The 21,756-nt window shown below is 38.7% G+C and overlaps 3 protein-coding genes across 11 annotated transcripts in view; all 3 read left to right on the top strand.

The window, feature by feature from the left end:
* Positions 1-382: 382 nt before the first annotated feature.
* LOC113538862 (ras-related protein Rab-15) lies at positions 383-6,813 on the top strand. 5 transcript variants are annotated; one of them, XM_034307869.2, is made up of 8 exons: positions 1,035-1,159; positions 2,242-2,355; positions 3,890-3,950; positions 4,029-4,116; positions 4,293-4,370; positions 4,503-4,592; positions 5,233-5,298; positions 5,429-6,813. In XM_034307869.2, exons 3-8 carry the CDS (start codon positions 3,904-3,906, stop codon positions 5,561-5,563), a joined length of 504 nt encoding a protein of 167 aa, XP_034163760.2. In that variant the 5' UTR covers positions 1,035-1,159; positions 2,242-2,355; positions 3,890-3,903; the 3' UTR covers positions 5,564-6,813. The 5 variants fall into 5 exon arrangements, with proteins under 5 accessions (XP_034163759.2, XP_026790072.3, XP_034163760.2 ...); XM_034307868.2 differs by lacking the exon at positions 2,242-2,355 and having other exon boundaries at positions 383-1,159; XM_026934271.3 differs by lacking the exon at positions 2,242-2,355 and having other exon boundaries at positions 967-1,159; positions 4,056-4,116.
* An 11-nt stretch (positions 6,814-6,824) lies between these two features.
* gpx2 (glutathione peroxidase 2) lies at positions 6,825-8,676 on the top strand. The gene is made up of 2 exons (XM_026934177.3): positions 6,825-7,284; positions 8,116-8,676. The coding sequence occupies exons 1-2, from the start codon at positions 7,063-7,065 to the stop codon at positions 8,467-8,469; spliced, it is 576 nt and encodes a 191-aa protein (XP_026789978.1). The 5' UTR covers positions 6,825-7,062; the 3' UTR covers positions 8,470-8,676.
* A 765-nt stretch (positions 8,677-9,441) lies between these two features.
* LOC113538672 (signal-induced proliferation-associated 1-like protein 1) overlaps positions 9,442-21,756 on the top strand; it is a 57,912-nt gene continuing 45,597 nt past the window's right edge. For 2 of the 5 annotated variants that reach the window (XM_026933921.3, XM_026933922.3), the window contains exon 1: positions 12,371-12,671. The gene's annotated coding sequence lies outside the window, so the exon portion shown is untranslated. Of the gene's footprint in view, positions 9,572-12,370; positions 12,672-21,756 lie in introns of those variants that run through there. The other 3 variants (XM_053237437.1, XM_053237436.1, XM_053237439.1) reach the window with 3 other exon arrangements.

Below are 21,756 nucleotides of genomic sequence, written 5' to 3'. Positions count from 1 at the left end.
TTTAATAAAGTATTTCTGACGCTGCCAGAAGTTTGTCGTCAGCTGTCCTGGGTCTCAATGGCACCAAATCAGCTGCTTTTGAGCAGGAAATTAAGTCTCATCTCATTCTGTACAATGTGCAATTGTTGTCTGCGACAGCAAAATTGGTCATATTGTACAGTATAAAGCTGGCTTTAGTTTTTACAGCTGCCATCTGCCAAAACATAGGCTGAGCTGGTTAAACTGGGAGACAGTCTCCACCAAAAGTGCTGGTAGACAGGAAACTATAGTAAGGAAGCTGAAAAATACTGTAGCAGCAGGTAAAGATGGTCTACCAGTTTGACCAGCAGCTGGTAGATGATAAATCTAAGCTGGATTTTTCAGTAGGATTATGATGCTTGGATTCATGCATGTTCTTCACACATGCAGCACATTTTTCTCCTGTTCTGGGGCATATTATTATAAACTGCTTAGTCAACCAGACTTTATGGCATTTTGTCATTTATAGAATTATTTAAGGGCGTCCCTTAGTGGGTTAAATTATGCCTAAATAAACTAAGAACCCTGCACAAATTTGCTTGAAAGAAGGAAAACTAGCCTTGTCCTTATCTATGTATCAGTAATACATATTGGAGACTATACTACATATGTTTATATGGTTTAGCATAGCTTATCTTTTCCAAGGCAGCCATTCATTTTAAGCTGAAGGCTATTTGACATTTTGCTTTATCTGGCTGTAGCAAGAGCATGACATGGGTTTGACCCTGAAAAATGAATGAATAAAAGGTGATATCATTAAAAGATGAAGTTGAGGACACTTACAGAGCAGACTGTCATGGCTGCTCTGAGGCTGGAGGGAGAAAACTACTGAAGAAAAAAAAAACAATACAGGAGAGGCTCTTTTCCTTCCTCTCGGCTACTTTTAGGAGTGTGACTGATGGTGATGAGTGAAGCTTAGCTTAATTACAGGAAATATGAAAGAATACGGCTCTTGAACAGCAGTTCTCGACGAGCACTTGGCTTGTGAACGCGTTTGTCAGGAACTTGGTCCACGCCATGGCGAAGCAATACGACGTCCTCTTCAGACTGCTGCTGTTAGGAGACTCTGGTGTGGGGAAAACCTGTTTACTCTGCCGCCTCACCGACAACGAGTTCCTGTCGCCGCACATTTCCACTATCGGTAAGACTGGAGCCCTGGAGCACTGGGAAATGCTGGCTAACTTCATTATTATTACCTGCAGTTCACTGTGGAAGCCAGGGAACAGGTCAACTAGGATGAAACTGATGTAAATAACTTCTGTTTGTAAACGGTGCAATGTTCATGCCGAACTGTTTCAGGCTGAATAAAAGCAGTTTAGAGTAAAAGTTGCCATCATTCGGATCTCCAGTGGCCTCTGCTGGCTGTGGAGAGGTAAAGCAGCCTGCAGGCCTGAGGGTCAAGTGCAGGCTGGGGTGGAGGAGGACAAGTGACTCAAGTATAAATTAATTAAATAAAATAAGTAAATAAGTCTGTAAATAAATAAGTGTAGAAATCAAGTGTAGAAATCAAGTGTAGAAATAAATAAGTGTAGAAATCAAATGTAGAAATAAATAAGTGTAGAAATCAAATGTAGAAATAAATAAGTGTAGAAATAAATAAGTATAAATAAATAAGTGTGTAAATAAATAAGTGTGTAAATAAGTGTAGAAATCAAGTGTATAAATAAATAAGTGTGTAAATAAATAAGTGTGTAAATAAGTAAGTGTATAAATAAATAAGTGTAGAAATCAAGTGTATAAATAAATAAGTATAAATAAGTGTAGAAATAAGTAAGTATAAATAAATAAATGTATAAATAAATAAGTGTGTAAATAAAAAGTGTATAAGTGTGTAAATAAGTAAGTGTATAAATAAATAAATAAATAAGTGTAGTAATCAAGTGTATGAATAAGTGTATAAATAAATAAATAAGTGTATAAATAAATAAGTGTAGAAATCAAGTGTATAAATAAAAGAATTAGTGTATAAAGAAGTGTGGAAACAAATAAATAATTGTAGAAATAAAGAAGTGTATAAATAAATAAGTGTGTAAATACGTAAGTGTAGAAACAAACAAATAAGTGTAGAAATACAGAAATAGCCCAGATAAATGTTGATGTGTGGAAATCTAGAAATAAATGAATGGCTTTAATTTAATTATGCCCTTTTTCATGAACAAAATGAATGAATTAGTTAGTTAGGTTGTTTGTTTATACCTAAGTCATTTTTTTTGTCCTCCATAGCTGATCTTTCTTGCTGAAAATCCAGGGTGTGGGTCTGACCAGCTGCCATAACGCAGGCCGAGCTGCTCAAGTGCTGGTAGCAAGGACACAGTTTCTGAAACACAACTACTAATGGTACACTGCAGACTTTGTTGTTAAGGCAATAACACAACAGCAAAGTGTTTAAACATTTAATGAACTGTTTATTCAATTGCTAGAAAGTGGCAAAAGCAAAAAATGGTCTACTGTTTCGAGCAGCTCAGCCTGTTTTGGCAGCTTGTAGTTGGTCAGATTAAGATGGATTTTTTCGCAGGATTTTCAGTTGGTTTAATCTGCTCAATTTGTTCCAGATAGATATGGAGCAACTTTGAATCATCACCATGTTAAATCGAGTAGATTTTCGCCTGATACGACCTCTCAGAACCAGTAGAAATAGTGAAATTTTCACCAATCCTGTTACTGATCTGCCTTCCTACAGAATTCAACCCTACTACAGGATTAAACCCTGCTCCAGATAGAGCCATAACATAATAGCCAGGATTAAAATTTTAATGAGGTCCACATTGCGGAAATATGACCCACTTCAGAGTATGTATATTGTATGGCCAAAAGTATGTGGACCCCTGACCACGACACCCATAAATGCTGTTTGAACATCCCATACCAAAACCATGGGCATTAACACAGAGCTGGTCCCCCCTTTTTGCTGGTATAACAGTTTCCACTCTATTGCAAAGGCTTTCCACTATATTCTGGAACATGGCTGTGGGGATTTGTGCTCATTCAGCCACAAGAGCATTAGTGAGGTCAGGCACCGATGTTGGGTAAGGAAGCCTGGAGTGCAGTCAGCGTTCCAGTTCATCCCAAAGGTGTTCGGTGATGTCGAGGCTCAGGGTTAGATTTCTTCCACAACAACCTTGGCAAACCATGTCTTTATGGAAATTGTTTTGTGCACAGGGCCCTTTAGTTCCAGTGAAGGGAAATCTTAAAGCTACAGCATACAAAGACATTCTAGACATTTCTATGCTTCCAACTTTGTGCCACCAGTTTAGAGGAATGCCCACATATGGGTGTGATGGTCAGGGGTCCACATACTTTTGGGAATCTAGTGTACCACAATGCCGAATGTGTACATCAGTAATAATTTCTAATAATTTCTAATCTGTTTAATTTTACTTAGTTCAATATTTTGGTATACGTCGCTGTTTTCATATTGAATTTGACAATGGAGGTAGTTTACTTGGGAGGTAAAGAAAAAAAAAAACAGTCTACTTGATTAACTGGAAAAGCAGAGATGGAGCTTAATTCTTCAGGAAGGTAAATCTTCCTGGTGGAGGAAGTTGAGGATCACAGTGCAAAAAAATGTTTAGAGGTAAAGATCTCGCCAGAATTCTTGAAAACATACTGAGAGAATCTGAGACATACTGAGAATCTGAAATTATGATGATTATGATGATTATACTAATTAAGCCTCTTCTATGTTTCTTTGCTAGAGAACTGATAACCTGCCTGTTGTATACCGTATGTTCACATAACAAAATGCTGTCCACTTTTTCAACAGTATTCTACACAATTCCTTGTATGAAGTAAAAACAAACAAACTACTTTTCTGGGTAGTGTTTTAATTGTTTAATCCTGTCATGTACATGTATCCTTTATCTTTCTTCAGGGGTGGATTTCAAAATGAAAACAATAGAAGTCAATGGAATCAAAGTGAGAATACAGATATGGTGAGTGAGATATCCAGATTATAGATATTTTAGATTATGCAAAGTCTCAATTTAGCTAATTAAGTCATTGAAGATTAGCTTTGCTCGTGTAACTGTCTTCTACAGGGACACAGCTGGACAGGAGAGGTACCAAACTATTACGAAGCAATATTACAGACGAGCACAGGTATGGATTATGCTCTAGCCTGTGGCTCTGATCCTTTTCACTACAATAACTAGAAGAGTACAACCATCACTGAACATGTTGGAGACCTGAAGCTAAATGTAGCCTAGATTACTGTGGTTTCAAAGTTTGAGTTCTTTGGAAACATAGTTTCGGAGTGTTTCCTTTTCTTTTCCCAGGGAATTTTCCTTGTATACGACATTACTAGCTCCCTTTCCTTCCAACATATAATGAAGTGGATTAGTGACGTTGATGAGGTGAGGAGGCTTTTTCCTCTTAAACTTCCTAAGCGCTCAGATTCTGTTCTCCAGTGCAATGTCCTATTGAGCTGTTCTAACAGGCTGAAGATCAGTCAATGCCAGCTTCACAGTTAGTTTTTTGTTCTCTAGTATGCACCACACATAGTGCAGAAGATTCTCGTTGGGAACAAACATGATGAGGAGCATCGAAGACAAGTGACCACAGAGCAGGGGAACAAGGTACCAGTTGCATTTTATTCTCAAAGCCATATGACCAAGAGCAGGTTTTTTACCTATAGCCTGTTTCCTCTACATTTTACAGTTGGAATAATATTCACTGTGACACAGCTCCAGGGTCCCTGATTCAATCTTGAACTCAGGTTACTGTCTGTTGAGTTTCACATATGTCCTTGTGGATTTCCTCAAGGGTTCTCCAGTTTCTTTCCACTTCCCAAAAATGTCAGTAATTGGCTTTGCCCAACTGACTCCAGGTGTGTATAGGTGTGTCCGGGTGTGTCACTGTGTGTGGTGTCCCAACCACTAGCCCTGTAACAGGCTCCGGATCCAAGGCTACTTGACCAGGATACAGCGGGTTACTGAAGATGAATGAATGAATAATAGTAATATTATATTAATATTATTTGCAGGCATTAGGGTAAAAGTGCTTTTATACAATGATGTTTCTTCTTCAAAGTTAACGTGCAGCAATTGCATTGTTAATAATGAGTGCAAAAGAGCAGTTTCTATTTGGTAGTCAGGTTTGACTTTTGTAGATTCTGTTAAAGGAAGGCAAATGCATTTTTTGTGGAAGGATGGAATTCTGTTTGCCCTGTACTGAAAAAAGATTAGGTGTAATGTAACGCTACTTTCTTTCAATAAGCTTGCTAAGTCTTATGGTATGGATTTCTTGGAGACAAGCGCCTTTACCAACTATAACATCAACGAGGTGAGTTGCATGGTTTGTTTTGATGTCTAATAGTGTAAAATGATTGTTGGAACAGAGATGTGTCAATAATAAAATGGTTCCACCATAATTGGATTAACTTGGGGTTAGTATTACTCTTTGCGCTTCTCAGGCATTCATTCGGATGACCGAGCTGGTGCTGGAAGCCAACAAGGAGGAGTTGGATAGTGCGCTGCCATCCAACAACGATGATCTCGGCGCTACGGAAACAGAGCAGGAGCATGAATATTCCACCTGCTCATGTTAATAAAGTGTTAAAGCATATTTTTCAGCTGCTACTGATGTCAGTAAGGCAGTTACGAAAATCATTTCAGCAATGTCCTTGTATTTCTGAAACGCTTTGTAATCTCCCTCATTACTGCATCTGTATAATGTGTGCTTTGTCTCATTGCTTGATCCTAGATGCAAGAATGATCAGTAAACATTTGGAAAAAGCACTTCCGTTTGTGTCTCACTAGGGGGCAGTCATCTACGAATCATTTTTTTGTTCATCACTGCAAACAACTGTTCAGCTAAAATGCATCAAATTGCTGCTTTGACCTAATTTTGATATTTAGAGCCATTTAGAGTTGCAGCAGCTTGTGACATAAACACGGGCAGAGCTGTAAGGTTGATCAAGGACTTGTGATACATTTGACCACCATTCCATCGAATTGACAGGAGAAAATCCTCCATCCCACCCATACGAACCACAGAATTGGATAATGGGGGTGTGCTGACCTCACTGTAGTGCTTACTTCTTAAGCAGAGAGAGAGATTTCCTTTTGGCATTAAAATGACACATAAATTTAGAATTTGATTCCATTATTAGTGTAAAAACTAAAAATATATTATATTTGCTGTCAAATCTGTATGTCTACTAAAGGATTGTATTGTATAAATAAGTTGTAAAGCTTTGTATATGATCTAGAGCTATGCATGAAATACTAGTACTCTCTAAAATAAATGCGTATTATGATCATAATCACTGACCACTCCTATGAATACTAGTGAAAACACCTTTTTATGAACATTACCTCAGGCCACACTGACCCACTGACCAGTTCGTTGTCAGACACACACTAGACGAGGCTGGACTTTATATATGTTTCAGGAAGCTTAGCTCTTTGGCAGATTAGGAGTGCCGCTGAATTACAGATTCCACGTAACGGAATCAGAATTTGGGCCGAGCTCTACTGAAGCGGATTAGATTGAACAGTTATCCATTTTTAATGACGTGAGAATGTAGGCAATGACTTGCTGAATGTTTAATGGCTCAGAAGTAGATTCAGTCTCTAAAGCCACTGAGAGTTTAATGCAATCTGCTGCACAGAAAACTGTATAACTTCCTTTCTCACCATGGGAAACAGATAACAGCATTTAGGTAATCACTGTACATGTAACTAGAACAACTGCTACCATCTGTTTAGAGTGTGCCATTAATTGCTTGTTGAGTTGTAGTTAATTCCCTGTATATTTTATACCATCTTTCCCTCTTGTTTGTGGAAAATATCTTCCAGACCAACATATTCCATAGACAGGACTGTCTGAATGTGTATAAAAACTGGTGCAGGTTTATAGATTACCTGCACCTGAGATGGCCTACCTCGGTCTTTTCACCACATCGATGCATTATGTATCACTTGCATATCAACTTCCCTCCAAGTCATTTGACACCCAAGCTTTATAGCTGAAGCCAGGCAACCAGGATGACTTGCATGCCAGTTAGGAAGCAGACGCACATCAGGAGGACACCAAACACGGACCATGACCTTCATAGCCAAGACGTTTTATGACCTGCGTGCTACCACGTTGGAAGGGGAATCTATCGATTTTAATGTCTACCGAGGCCGAGTGGTACTTATCGAGAATGTGGCATCGCTATGAGGGACCACCACCCGGGACTACAGCCAGCTCAACCAGCTCCAGAGCAGGTACCCGCACCGGCTGGTGGTCCTGGCCTTCCCCTGTAATCAGTTTGGCTACCAGGTTAGTGGGACAAACAATTCACCATGTATTCAGAATTGTTTTTGATATGTTGGATTAGCTCAGGCACAATGCATTTTCAGCTCAGTTTAGATAACCAAGATGAAGCAAGTGTGGTGTATCAGGCTTTAAGAATTTTCTTTACACCAAAGAACACCCTTGTACCTGGAGAGCCAGCATCAGGCAGAATTCAATTTTAACCCAACTCCAGTACACTAGCTATAGTGAAGCAAGGAAACCTGGTTTGATTGATTGGATCAGATGTGTGCAATTAGGGATGAAACCAAAAGTTTCAAGAATGCAAATGGTTAAGTGCTTTAAATCATGACAAACATTGTGCTAATGCTACTTACTACTGATGCCAGTGTATAGTGCTGGTAAAAGGAATTAATGAAAATTAATTAATTAGTTAATTAATGAAAAATTTCTACACACATTCTCAGAAATAAAGGTATCAAACTCTTCTTTTTTGATGGTATCACCAAGGCTACAACTTCTGTACCTTTAATATGTATCTTTATGCCTTTAAAAATAATTTATGGTACATAATTGGACCTTAAAGGCCACTGCTATACCTGTAAACATTACTCTAAAAGCTAATCAAAGGTACGCCACATGCACTTTCCCAGGTAAAAGAAATAGACTAAAGGTACAAAAGATTTACGCTTGATGTTACCACCCAAGCAACAAGGAAAATATAGTTGGTATCTTTATTTCTGAGTGGGTATGAAGGAGCTTGTCATCTTTTCATCACTAGACACAATTCACCAAATTACAAGCATTGCAGAAGCATGGTATACTTATAAAGAGTGATTATATCTTCTCTTTCTCCAGGAAAACTGCAGAAATGGAGAGATCCTGAACTCTTTGAAGCACGTACGACCAGGTGGAGGGTTTGAGCCTTCGTTCACCGTTTTTGAGAAGTGCGATGTGAATGGGGCTAACACACATCCCGTCTTCGCATACCTGAAAGACAAACTTCCGTACCCCGATGATGACCCAGTCTCTCTTATTCAGGACCCCAAGTTCTTAGTGTGGAGTCCCATCAGCAGAACTGATGTCTCTTGGAATTTTGAGAAGTTCCTGATTGGCCCAGAGGGAGAACCCTTCAAGAGATACAGCAAAAACTTTGAGACCATTAATATAGAACCTGATATTCAAAGGTTATTGAGGCTGACCAAAAACTAATCAAAACAAGTGCCTCATAATGTATTTAATTTTACTGTAGGTACCACTGTGCACTCCTCTACCTTTTCTTATTTTACTTAATGAAGTTGATGCTCTAAACTAACGTAGGGAGTATTAACTGAGGTGGTGTAAATATAAAAAAGACGTGTAGAGGATGCTAACAGAGATGTACTGAAAGGAATCCTTTAATAAAAAAAACAACTTTGAACTTGCAAAGTGTCTTATCACAAAACATTATTACATGCTCATGAATGAATACTATCATGAAGGAATATGTATAAGAGTCTAACGTGGTTACCACCGTGCTACATCATGTAGGCATCATGTAATGTCTAACTACCAAACATTTTGGTTCTCTATTCAGTAACAAGTGGTATCTTCCATGTAACACAAATGCCTGAGGTTTTTGTTCATTTATTCTGACCATTAGGTGGTAGTATTGCTGAATATTTCTAACAGGTACCTCATAACCACTAGTCTTCCCTAGGTCTAGACTAGTACAAATAGTTTGAATTGAATTTCATTTAATGTAGATCACATTCCTTTCTCTCTAGTGGCAGCATTGACCAAAGCTGGAAAGCTCTTGACTTTGGGGGCAGTCGTGGCTTAATGGTTGGAGTCACGGACTTGTAACCCGAAGGTGTACTTGAAGGTTGTGGGTTCGAGTCTCAGGTCTAGCAGGGATTGTAGGTGGGGGGAGTGAATGACCAGCGCTCTCTCCCACCCGCAATACCACGACTGAGGTGAGACCCTTGTACAAGGCACCGAACCAACTGCTCCCCGGGTACCGCAGCAAAAAAGGCTGCCCACTGCTCCGTGTGTGTGTGTTCACTACTGTGTGTGCACTTGGATGGGTTAAATGCAGAGCACAAATTCCGAGTATTGGTCACCATACTTGGCTACACGTCACGTCACGTCATGTTGCATCATTTCACTTTGAGTACACATTTCTTGAGGCTTTCCACACACTGAAAAAAATATTGGAGTGAAATTTACTCAACAAGAGTGTGGTAACAATTTCCGCACAAAAAAATTAGTAAATTTAACTAGGCATAATTTAAGTAAGCTTTACACAGCACCAAGGATTATTCTCCTAAAAAATGTAAGTAAATTTAACTAGCAACTTTCCTATCTTATAAATAAATTTTACTCAAATTTGAGTTAAATGAACTACATAAACTTCAATCCTGTAAAAAAAATATATATATACACATCAACTAAACACTGCATGGTCACTAATACATTTAACAGTTCCAAACAGAATTAACACAACAATGAGTAAATGCAGTCACATTTCATAAAAACTGAACTAATTTGTGTGCACATCAACACCATAGACCTGACCGATAAACACAAAGAGGGTGAACCAAGACAACTTGACTGAATCACTTGATCTTTCCAAAGATTTCATAATATAATAGTCTTAGGCTTTAAAGCTGACACAAAACAAGAAATATTGAAAAAACAATCCACCAGTAATGTTCAAAATTTAAATTTAAAATTTAAAAGTTTAAAGTTCTGTGAACACATGCAAATCGAGTTCAGAAACCATGCCCCCACTTTAGTATGCAATCGCTTCAAGTAAACATGACTTCTTTTTTCCTAGTTTTATGAGCACTTGCAAAATAATAGTAAATTTAATACAGTAAAGTAAGTAAAATATACACTTTGGGTTTTAGTCGCATATTTACATGAATTAATTTAGTACAGAACTTAAAGCATTCAAGCATTTGTCTTCTTTGTGTAAAAATCACAGGTTTGTTTTTGTCATATTTACTGAACAACTGAATCATTTTTTTTTCAGTGCAGTAATATACAACCAAGACATTAGTAAGGACTATTCTTCCATTTTGTAGCCTATACTACATGATACAGCATTTTCATACCTTTAAATGATTAAATGCTGCATTTTTATTCTTTTGAAACTTACTGTAATAAATTTAATAGCTATACTTGAGCTCTGCCATGACATTAAATAATAATATCACTATAAGAACGGATGATTTCTACAGAAGTAAATCCATAAAGAAACCATGCCTGTAATTCTATATAACATGGTCAGTTGACTAACTCTATTAAGACCACTGCCTATAGTTAATTGAGTTCACTCCATTTTAATCTCGTTCTGGAGTAGAGCTTAGTGTAATCGAATACCAAAATGAGTGCCTTGTTGAATACCAGATCTGTCTATAATATAATACAAAAATACAGATCCATCCACATGAATTTTCCAGTGTTTGTGGGTAAGACATTTGGGTGGGTTTAAAAGAACCTGCAGCTCAGAAGAACATTTCTTTGCTCTAACAAATTAGTCAAACCCCATTCTGAATGGCAATGTTGACGAAAATGCAGTGAACACTGACATAAATGGGAAGCTACTAATGTTCCACTCAACAATCTCTGATTCAATTAATCAAGATAGTCACTATAATGACAGGAGCCAAGTTAATATCTGTTCTATGCACATCTCTAAAATGGCAAAGTAAAATGAAACATCTGCTCACTAGGACATCTTATTCTCCATTTTAATCATTACTGTTCCTCATCTGGCCCTGATGATTTGGCCTTGGTGATTTTTAATAGTAAAGGACAATGTGAGGTAAGGAAATATTGAGGTAGGACAAAATGTAACAGAGGGTTGCAACAGTAATATCCTGTATCTTCCTAGAAATATGTTACAAAATGAGTTCTGACGTGATTGTTATTAAGAGGACTCAGACCCAAAGTATATCAGGAAAGGGTCTAGACCAGTCTAGATATGATCTGCTTCTTTTTCGAATAGCCACTCTAGGTTTTTCTAATGTTAAGTGTTCTATTAAAATGTTAAGGCAGTGCAGGGAGGATATTTTAAATTAGTAATATGATCTTCTTGGCTAGGGTTGGTGATGTTAGTGCAAATGGTTGGAGCTGTCAGGGTATCTGAAGTGATGGTAGATCACAGAGTATTATAATGGTGGGGCAGTGTGGGATGTTCTAATCTGGTTCATGTTGCAGAATTAATTTCAAGTGACTGCTTTTTTTTTTTTTTTTAAATGAATTTCTCCTATAATTTGAGTTTCTCAGATTAGACATCCCAGTGATTAACCAAGCATGAGTACATGAACTCACTGGGCACTTCGGAACATCTGCACAACAACAAACACACACACAAAACACACAAACACATACAGAAAACAACAACAAAAACAAAAAACAGACAATGGCCAGTCTGGTTCAGCCTGAAAGATATGCTTGGTAACTATGGCTATGGTAACTCAAATAACCACTCTTTACAGCCATGGTGAGCAGAAAAGCATCTCAAAATGCATAACTTTGCAGCAGATGGGCTTAAAAAAGCAGAAGATCACATTAGGCTTCATTCCTGTCAGCCATGAACAGAATTTTGTTGCTACAGTGGGGACAGGGTCACTGAAATTGGACAGTCGAAGACTGGAAAAGACCACGCGCCGTTGTAGCCCATATCACCTCAAGGTTCGACATGTTGTGTGTTTTCTGAGATGCTTTTCTGCTCAGCACTGCTTGGATAATTGCACGAATAATAAAGAAGTATGTGAGCGTACAGCATAGTTTTCTACTTGTGATTCACATTATAACATAGTCACTAATTTTAGGCTAGGTCTGGAACAGCACTGTGTAGTAAACAGTAGCTATTTAGCCATGACTGCAGTATGTGGCTGTGGACTGGAGAACAGTATTATAGTCAGAAAAGAAGTTAATGTTCAACTAGACAGGAGTTGTTTGTCATTTGTGTATTTGTTAATCCTGTCTAAGTGCTACGACTGCACTGTGTTTTGTTTCACCGCAGGTGGCGTAGTATTCTGAGGTATTATTTATGCTACAGTAGTTTGCCATTCTCATCCATTGATCCATTCAGTTTCCGGTGTAGTCCCGTTCTCGGCGCACTTCTCGCGATACTCCAGTAGGGGGAGGATACAGCACAGCGCGGTGATCTCATTGCTTCAGTAAACTGCATGGTGCAGCTGGAGTGCTGGAGTCGCAACTTTTTAACTCGGAAGCAAACTTTTAATTCCTACCACCAGCAAAACAAGCGGATTGCGGTGTTTGTGTGTGGATGCGGTGGAAGAGGAGTAGATGGGTCGGGGTGAGGACGGCGGTGTGCGCCTGTGTTTAGGAGCGGAGGGGAAACGCTGTTTAGTATTTCTCTCATGCAGGGCAGCTGTTGTTGAACAGGGAGTGGGAAGGTGAGTAAAGCAGTTTAAAACCGGGATGCGGATATCTCTTTGCTTTCCTTTCAAACCAGACATAGAATTTATCATTCTTTTTATTTTGTTCTCTGAAGGTACGGCTTTATTGTTGTTCATTCACGACGCTTTAACGTGGCACCAGCTGTGTCATTCTTTCTTTTCAATCAAATCCTGTTGTTAGCTTCTTAACCATCAATGCGGTAGGTGGACTGGGTCCCTTTCCAAAAACACAAAAACAGCTGGGAAAGAAGCGTTTCGACGGAAGAAAACAAAACTTTTAAACAGAAACACCAAAAATAACGTTTCACACGCTTGTCAAATTGCTTTCTCTACCCAAAAGACTGTATGTTTTAGGTGTTCAGACCTTTTGTTTGACCAAACCGGGGCCCAGTTTCCCCCAAAAACACCATAGTGAATAGTTTTGGAGTGAGTGTGCTGTGTGAGACTGTCTGGTTTTTCACAATACTGCTCTCTGCTTTCATCCTAACCCTAAAATGAGCATCTGGTTATGATGGCTAGGTCTCTGCAGTGTGTCCTTTAGAAACAGTTCAGACCTTTTATCAGCTATGATAACCAGAATTGCTGTTTACTTTGCAAATTAGGCGTTTGAGCAAGCTGCTCTTGTCCAAAGTGTCCCCCTGACCCACTGAGACACTATCACTTCATCATTTCTTACTGTTTATTTCTTTGTTTCTTTTATAGCATCTCACGGAAGTTAGGATTTGCTAGGGTTTTGTGGATTTACAGTGCCATGTTTACTGATGGGTAGCTAGCTAACTGTATTTCTGTCTATTTTGTCAACACCAGGAGGAAATTTGGTTAATTCACAGTTTGGTTTTCATTATTTTCCTTCTCCTGGACAGTTGTGATGACTAAGAGTACCCTTGGGCTCCTTATTTATGCAGGGCCTTTTGAATCACTCCACCTCCCCCATCCTTTTACACCACCCCTGTTTCTGTATCCGCACTAGACTTCGTTGAATTCATTGTTAGTTTGGTCGTTTTTCCGTTACATACACTCTGAGAAATAAAGGTACCTTTCCTTGTCGCCGGCGTTACCATGAACGGTACATCATTTCTACCTTTGGTATGTGTCAGTCATCTGGAAACGTGAAAATGGTGTACCTTTAGACGTGACCTGAAGTACAGAATCGGACCACGTGTAAAGCTGTATATTCGAACGGCTCATTAAACGGACACAACATAGACTTTCCAAGTAACAGATGACTACAATCGATGCAAACGATGTACCCTTGATGTTACCATGCCGATGACAAAGAAAAGTAGGTTTTGGTATCTTTATTTGGCGGCGTGCCAGAATCCAGTCCAAGCATGTGCTTGAGGCACTTCAGCTGTGCTCAAGGACTGAGCAGTGGCTCTCTGGCACTCATGGGATTTGAGCTCACAACATTCTGGTCACTAGCTCGCACCTGAAACACATAAACATAGAATATGTTTATATCAAGATATCTGTGTACTGAAGGAAGGAATTTGTAGGTTGATCCCGGATTTTCTTTATTCCTGTGAGAAGTCTGAACTTCCTATCTCACTAGGTATTTTTCAACAACGTTCGGTGTTGTATCAGTGAAAAAATCCAGCGCAGAAGTCATGCAGACGGCAAATGATGGACTCGAAGTTCCAGAATGTCATTGACTGAAAGTTGAGCAGACTGATGAACAGAGTGTACAGATGAGAAGACAAGAGAGCTAGACAGACGAAAGGACTAAAGCGCTGCTGCTGAAAGTCACTCTCTTTAGGTAAAGATGAAGCAAGAGCTGATTCTGCATTTGACTAAAGGTCGTAACTCGTAACTCTTACTAGGGGAAAAAGACAAAGAAAACAATCTCTGAACTCAGAATTCCTACTCGGGAACTTGGGATGGTGTCCTCAACTCGAGTTCAGCAAGTGACAACATGGCTGCTCACAGCATCAGCCATAAACAAAGTAGTATATCTTACCTTGTAATGAGTTATGCTGTATATACGAGTATTTGCTTTAGATCAATCAACATACAGACATATTCGCTTTTTAAATCTTTCAAATGTTAGGTAAATTTAATGACGGTGGTAAATTTGCTTCACTCATCACAATTAGCTGGCTAGATTGTTGCTAACAAAATATAAACTTGGAGGCATCCATGTCCCCCCCCCCCCCCCCCCCCCCCCCCACTTTGTAGCTCGAACTTGTGAATGTCGCAAAATGACATAAATCCCAGCTCTGACTTTCCAATTTTGAGGTAAATCGAATGCAACCTAAATCCCACTACCACCACTATCAGCTGGTAGTTGAATGGCATTGTGGGTAATGTAGTTAACCAAAGTGAAAATAGACCAACATGTCAATGAAACAAGTTTAAACTAAAAATGTCATCTCACACCCTTGATGATTTATATGCAAGTCATTCAGGGAAGATTTTTCCTCTAACTGCAGCATTACCTCTAACCCCGATTCAATCTCGAATCCACCACGACCATGTCCATACGATGCTCAGGAAATTATCAGACAGTTTGCAAGATAGTAACTGGCTGCAGGACATTTATGAGCTAATGGTGCCCTGTTAAAGATCATAGTGCACGAGTTTATTTGCTGACTTTTTGCCTCCTCAGATTTCCGGTCAGCCATTTGTGAACTAGGGCAGGAACGTTATGGAAAAATTCTGGTGCTGACACCAGCACAATATCACACTGTAGTTTTTGGTATATTAGAGTATCTGTTTACAGCTACACATTTAAAGAGGTTGACATTAATGCTATTTAACACTGCAGCAGCAATCCAAGATTTGGAATATTTGTTTGGGGAAAGTATTAAAATAATTAAGGATTGCTTATGGCCTTCAGTAATTTATCACTGTCATGTAGAAATATAGTTTTCTCTTATTTGCACCCAGTATGTTGATTAAAGAAATCTTAAAAATAGCATATTTCAAAGGGCATAATGAAAATAACGTTTTGAGACGTCACCATCTATGCTTATACTTAATACTACAACTATTTTAGACTTTCTTATTACAGTATACCAATATCTCATTACATCCCTAATGTAATAAAACTATGTATGGATGAGCTCTGGCCAGTAGTTGATGTTATTTACCCTTATTTCATGGACAGGTACTTAATTAAAACACCTTTAGCTTCAGTTTCAAATCCTGAACCCAGTCATTTTGAAGGAATTGTGATTAAAATGTGATGTAAACACCACAGTGTGCTGAAGATGCATATTTCTGCTTCATGGATCATTTTTGTTGTTCCATAGTAACATCTGACAAAAGTAGAGCAAGCTGTTTAACACCTTCCTTGTAGTATTACGCTGCGCTACAGAGCAAATGTTTACCTCCGAACCCGGCGCTGAGTGGTGAGCAGATCACAGCTGGATATTCTTCCTGTGTGAGGAGCATGACTTGCGTTTAGCACTCTCAGCTCGGCACCTGCTCTGCATGCTGATCGGAGTTTCCTCTTGCTTCAGGACAAAACACATCTGTCCTGCATATATGAAGGGAAAATCAATTGTTCCAGAGTCCCTTCACTCTACTTTTTAAAGTATTTTTAAAGCTGCAGCACTGCTAAACTGAGCCAAAGCAAGAGTTCTGGTTATTTGGAGAAAATAAACGCTGGGTGCGACACACTAAATATTTTAAGCTAGCTAATCATATAATTATCTCATCGTTTATTTAATGCCAGCTCTGTGTCCTCCATGTTCGGGTAATCTTTGTGATTTCTAAGTGTGCTTGCCAAAGGTTTGTTTACTTTTTTTTTTTTTTTTTTTTTTTTTTTTTTTTTTTTTTAACCGTCTTCAACTGTGCCCCTAAGCCAATGATTTTAAATTTTTTTTTTTTGGTTCATTTATTTATGTGCAATGTGAAAACAAACCAAAAGTATCTATTTCACGCTGACTCAGCAAACAGGTGTGAAAGCGACTTGTATGTCATCAGTCCCAAAGCATGCAAGGAGCCGTGTTTAGTGTCAGAGTTACCATAAGAAATGAGGCGTGTGTAAGTCCTATCAGAGTGTTAGTTCAGCATGTTGGCCTAGTGTTTGTTTGCGCTGCGTGTTTAAAGTTTTAACTAGAGATGACACAATACCACTTTTTCCTTTCCGACGCCGATACTGAAGCACTGAGTATCGGCTTATATCAATAACCATCCGATATTGTTTTCTTTACATCCGACTAAGCTTAATGTTTCTTTAACTGAAGCACTTCACACAAAAATCAAATGTAATAAGCATAATAAAGTATTAATATAATAGTATAAACGTAATAAAGTCATTCCTAGCAAAAGAAAAACATGTCTCTTTTATATGTAAACATTTCCGGTTCCCAAAATAAATTTCACTTCCAAATCCAATTCCAGTCTTTGCCGGTTATTACAGGATTTTATATCCAGTATGTTTTTTTTTCCCCCCCGATATCTGATCCGTTATTTTTTGCTGGTATTGGCCTGGTGCCAATACTGGGTATCGGACCAGTGCCATCTCTAGTTTCAAATGATATACGTCTTAGCAAAGGTTTCTCCAAAGTTCCTTATTGAACAGACAGCTGGAAGAAAAATTTGTGATCCCAGTGAAGTTTTTTCAGCATTAGGAAGTTGTCTGAATTACAGTGAGAATGCCTTAGTTGTAAAAATTAAATGAAAATGTACACATAGTCTGTAGGTAAAGCAGATCTATTGGCTTTATTCATCTTCTCCTCCAGTGTTAACAACATTAAAAGCATTGTCTGGGAGTATTCATATTCTTAATGCTGATACTTTACTGTACTGTCCTCAGAATTCAGCTTTGATGCCCAAATATTTGAAATCGTCTAAAGTGTGTATTTTGTTTGCCTACACCACCATGCTTTTCACTTCTGGTTGCGAAAGTAATCAGATACGGAGGTTTACATTCCGAATATTCTTTTGTTTAACAGCTTATACACCTCGTTTTATCAGATACATCTTTCTTTCAGACTAACTTTAGGAGTTCACAAGAATTGTTTTTATTCCATCTAGCCATTATCAGTAGGATTATTAACAGGTTTTTTCAGCTGTATTTCTTTTGAAGCCCAGAATTTTTGACCATGTCACAATGTTCGTAGCAACACCACGCATGAAGGAATTATACATGTTGAGAGTTTAGTTTGTGTTGGGTAGTAAACATGTTAGACCAGAGTCTTTTTAGTAATTGTAGGTATATTACGTTCACTCATTTGGCAAATGCTTTTTTTTTTTTTTTTAAATTCGAAGCACCTTTACGAGTGAGAAAGAATCCAATCCAAGTGTACAGCAGGGCAATTGAGGTTTAAGTGCCCGTTTAAAGCGCCACAGTGTTTCTCTGGCAGTCCTGTGATTTGAACTCAACCATCTTTCACTGCCACAGAACATTAACTACTGAGATTTTATATGTTTATGAATAACCACAAGGTTTAAAAGTAGTCCAGGAGTGGGGAACAAAAATGATCTATTGATTATGACAGCATCTACGACCTGACGATGGTTCATCAAGGTTTATTTTTATTAATTAATTAATTTATTTATTTTTTAAAGAGTGTGAATGCAGTATAATGTGGTCAGTGATATGGAGTGTGTGTGTGTGTGTGTGGTGGCTGCCTGTGTATGAAATAACAGTATCTGGAGTTTTCTGAAGTTGTGTAATTAGTTTGTGTTGTATATTATCCCACATCACTACTGAATTCTTGACCGTTAATCGTTAACATTAACCTGCTGATTAATTTTCTACAACAGCAGCTCTGACATTAATTACAGCTGTAATTCAAATGACAGGTTTCTATCAATGCGCTTGTTCTAATATGGTATTGTTTCTATAGTAGCAGCTCATTCACAGGGAATTCACTTGTGTAGCAGATGATCTGTTTAATCTTAGATTAAGAAAATGTTTTTCTTTGATTAAAAAAAAAACTATATAATCATTGAAATGGTGGTTTTAACATATATGGAATGTCAGCGCTTTGTAATGGTCGGTAAGTTTTCTGCCACTGGAGAGTCTTCAGGACAGATGAGTTTTTGTTTTCTGGTTTCTTGACAAGCTGTGTTTTTATTGTCTTGTTAACCTCGAGAGAGAGAGAGAGAGAGAGAGAGAGAGAGACACTGGTGAGGAAATGACTATAGCTTTAATAATGTAAGCGATAACAGGAACTAAGACTCTCTTCACATCTGGCATTAACGTGCATCCTGGGCGATCTGTTAGTAAGTGGACGGCACTAAGTACAGGTGTGAACGGGGTTTGATGTTTCTCAGAGGCACATTGTGATCCGATCACTCGAGTCACCTTCAAAGGTGGTCTGGGCCACATATGATCACCTAACATTTGTAGTGTGAACACAAAAACTTCTCAGTGCGTCTCAGACAGCAACGAAGGACCAACTAATTGTCTGCGTCATTGACCTAGCCGAAAACTACGTAAGCATTGTGAGACCGTTCAGAAATCTCGCTGAAGAGCAGAGCTCTCCACCGCCAGGCTAAAGGATAAAGGAGATGCTCTAACAGCAGAGACGAAAGCAGATGCTTTTTGTAGCGTCGTAATTTCATTAGCAGACCACGTGATTGAAATGTTTGAAACAACCCCTACGTGTACATAAAATAGGATTCATGGGATAAAACCAATTACTGATGTAATAAATGTGCGCAACAGTCTTCCTGGCTGTCCGCTTGTGATGGGGGTCACTCGAGACGGATGTTAATACCAGGTGTGATCAGGGCCCAACTTGTCTCACAGACGTTGCACAACATTCAGTGTAACTATAAACAGTTAAAAAGCAGGAGGTGTTATTCATTAACAAACCCAAATTGTAATCTCTGTCAGTTTGCCGTGCTAACGTAATCTACTTCAGAGCAGTAATAATAAATCCGCCTTGGATCAGGCAGCATCACATTATTTCCTATAACAGCATGCTCTGTCGTGTTTCATTCCTTATTTAATATACATATGGAAATATTTATTACACAGAGCTCATGTAAAGATGTAGAGCGCGCAGCGATTAGTACAGCTAGGAATGATGCTGCAGGAGTACTAATGAACGAAATATAATTGCAGGCTTTTGCTCTCATCATATCTTAGAAGGCACTTTTGGAATAACAGTTAACTTATGGAGTAACGTGCAGTTGTCTGACACGATTGCATAAATAAAACACTCATTTTTGCCCTTCTGGAAAAGGCAGGAGTGTGGCGGAATGAATTTGCAAGTCAATGTGCCCTTCTGTAACGCGCCCTGGCATTGCTCGGTGGCCACTGATTAATTTGAATGTGTTCTTCAATAATGCCTATGACTATGGCTTCCTGTTGTGCTGCTGGGACCGGTAAAGCTTTGTGTGTATGGAAGCCAATTGTGACCGATGTGAGCTTTTTTTTTTTTTTTTTTTTCTTTAGAGTGCTGCGTGGAAGGAAATGCATATGAACAATGCACACGGTCTCCCCGATCACATTTCATCTGCATTCATAAAACACTCTGTCGGATTTAGTGGATCCATGCATCAAAATTGACTTAATTGTTTCCCTTGTTCGTTTGCGTGTATCTAGTCCTGTGTCCGTGCCCTGAGGGCTCGCTTAGTAAATATGACGGATCAACAGGAAAGGGCACGTTTCTCCATTGATTTGCCAGGCTACAAAGAATAACTAGGAGCAGCACATGCTGGAGTCTTGTATGACCTGCATCTTCATGTGATTACTTAGCAGCAGATTTCAGAAAGGAGTTAAGCAGGTGTTCTGGAAGCATTCGATTTCAACAACCCTAACACACAACTCTGTTCCTCTCATTTTACCCCTGTTAAAAACTTTCAGAGTTCAAACAGTCACCAAGATTTCAATCACAAATGACTTGCATTCTTTTAATCCCTGTTGATTGAGAAAGGGCCGTGCAGGTAATAAGCTCAATGTTGCTGGCTTTGGGAAAGAAATGCACAATGTGGTTTAAGCCAGAACCACAGCCGAGCTAAACAGAGCATGCTTTCCCGTCTCGGTCCCATTCCCGAACCCAGCTGTGTCTGAAAATAGTTAGCACTTGGCAGGCTTCTCTCTAACCAGACAAGTGTAATGGGGCTTAAGAGAAGAGAAACGAGAGACGCTTCCCAGCTCGGAGCAGTGTGTGCGGCTGCGTACTTTTTTTTTTTTTTTTTTTTTTTTTTTCCCTCAAGGAAAACACGCCCGTACATGTTTGCCTTGTATCTTCTCACCAGCCATCCAGGGGGAACCACACAGAGGTGCAAGTAGGGGCAGAATAATCTGGATTTCTTTTAACACTGATATGGTGGTTAATTTTTAGCCAGGACTTGCTACAATAATAATCCTCAGAAATACATGAAGATGGGGCAGAAGTGAAACGAACAAGGAATCAATAAGCATATTAAATAAAATGTGTAATATGCTGTGCATTCAGAACTAATTTACTAAGAAATGTAAGCTAAATGGTTTGTTATAGGTGCTAAAATAATCTCTCATAAACAAGCGCAAAAGCAAGGAGCAAGTCTTCAGTTTTGGAAGTTGTAATTGTTTTTAAGTCAGATCAAGTTTCCAGTCTCACCTGCTGGGCCTCCATAATCTTAACTGTCCTTTGTCTAATGTGCTGTGATTGTGTCTGAAAGCCTTTCCAAATAAGACAATGTGTAAATGCATCAGTAGTAATTGGATTCTCTGTGAGGGAAGAAAGGTCCTGACCGCCTGGTCTGTCTGCTCTCTTGTAGTTATTATGGGTTATTATGTTAGACCAGTACTTTTTTTTTTCTTCACTTATATTGATATTATGGCTCCTTCGCAGTGAATCAGCAGTGAATTTCTATGTTGCCACTTCTACTTAAAATAGCTTATAACACAGTGCTGGTGAATTCTCGTTTGAGATTGGTCAGAAGGTGTTGGACGGTACTTCCAGCCATAACCTGAACAATAGTTTTATATTCATACGCTTGTTCTAATACGTTATTGTTCCTATAGTACATACTATAATATATACAGGGGATTGTACATCAGACGCTCAACATAATCTACGATGGATTTAAAAAACATGTTTTGTTTAACAAAGTAATACGTACAGTCAGGTCCCTAAGTATTTGGACAGCGACACAATTTTTGTAATTTTGCCTCTGTAAACATCACAATGGA

Source organism: Pangasianodon hypophthalmus, chromosome 10 (assembly GCF_027358585.1).
Source record: "Pangasianodon hypophthalmus isolate fPanHyp1 chromosome 10, fPanHyp1.pri, whole genome shotgun sequence".
NCBI classification, from domain to species: Eukaryota; Metazoa; Chordata; class Actinopteri; order Siluriformes; family Pangasiidae; genus Pangasianodon; species Pangasianodon hypophthalmus.
This window is presented reverse-complemented; position numbering and strand designations above follow the sequence as displayed.

Bases quoted from the DNA above. Each gene is read 5' to 3' on its own strand.
- LOC113538862 (XM_034307868.2), top strand. From the start codon at position 1,036: ATGGCGAAGCAATACGACGTCCTCTTCAGACTGCTGCTGTTAGGAGAC. The intron at 3,951-4,028 runs GTGAGTGAGATA...ATTGAAGATTAG, and splicing joins AAAGTGAGAATACAGATATG to CTTTGCTCGTGTAACTGTCT. The intron at 5,299-5,428 runs GTGAGTTGCATG...TGCGCTTCTCAG, and splicing joins CCAACTATAACATCAACGAG to GCATTCATTCGGATGACCGA.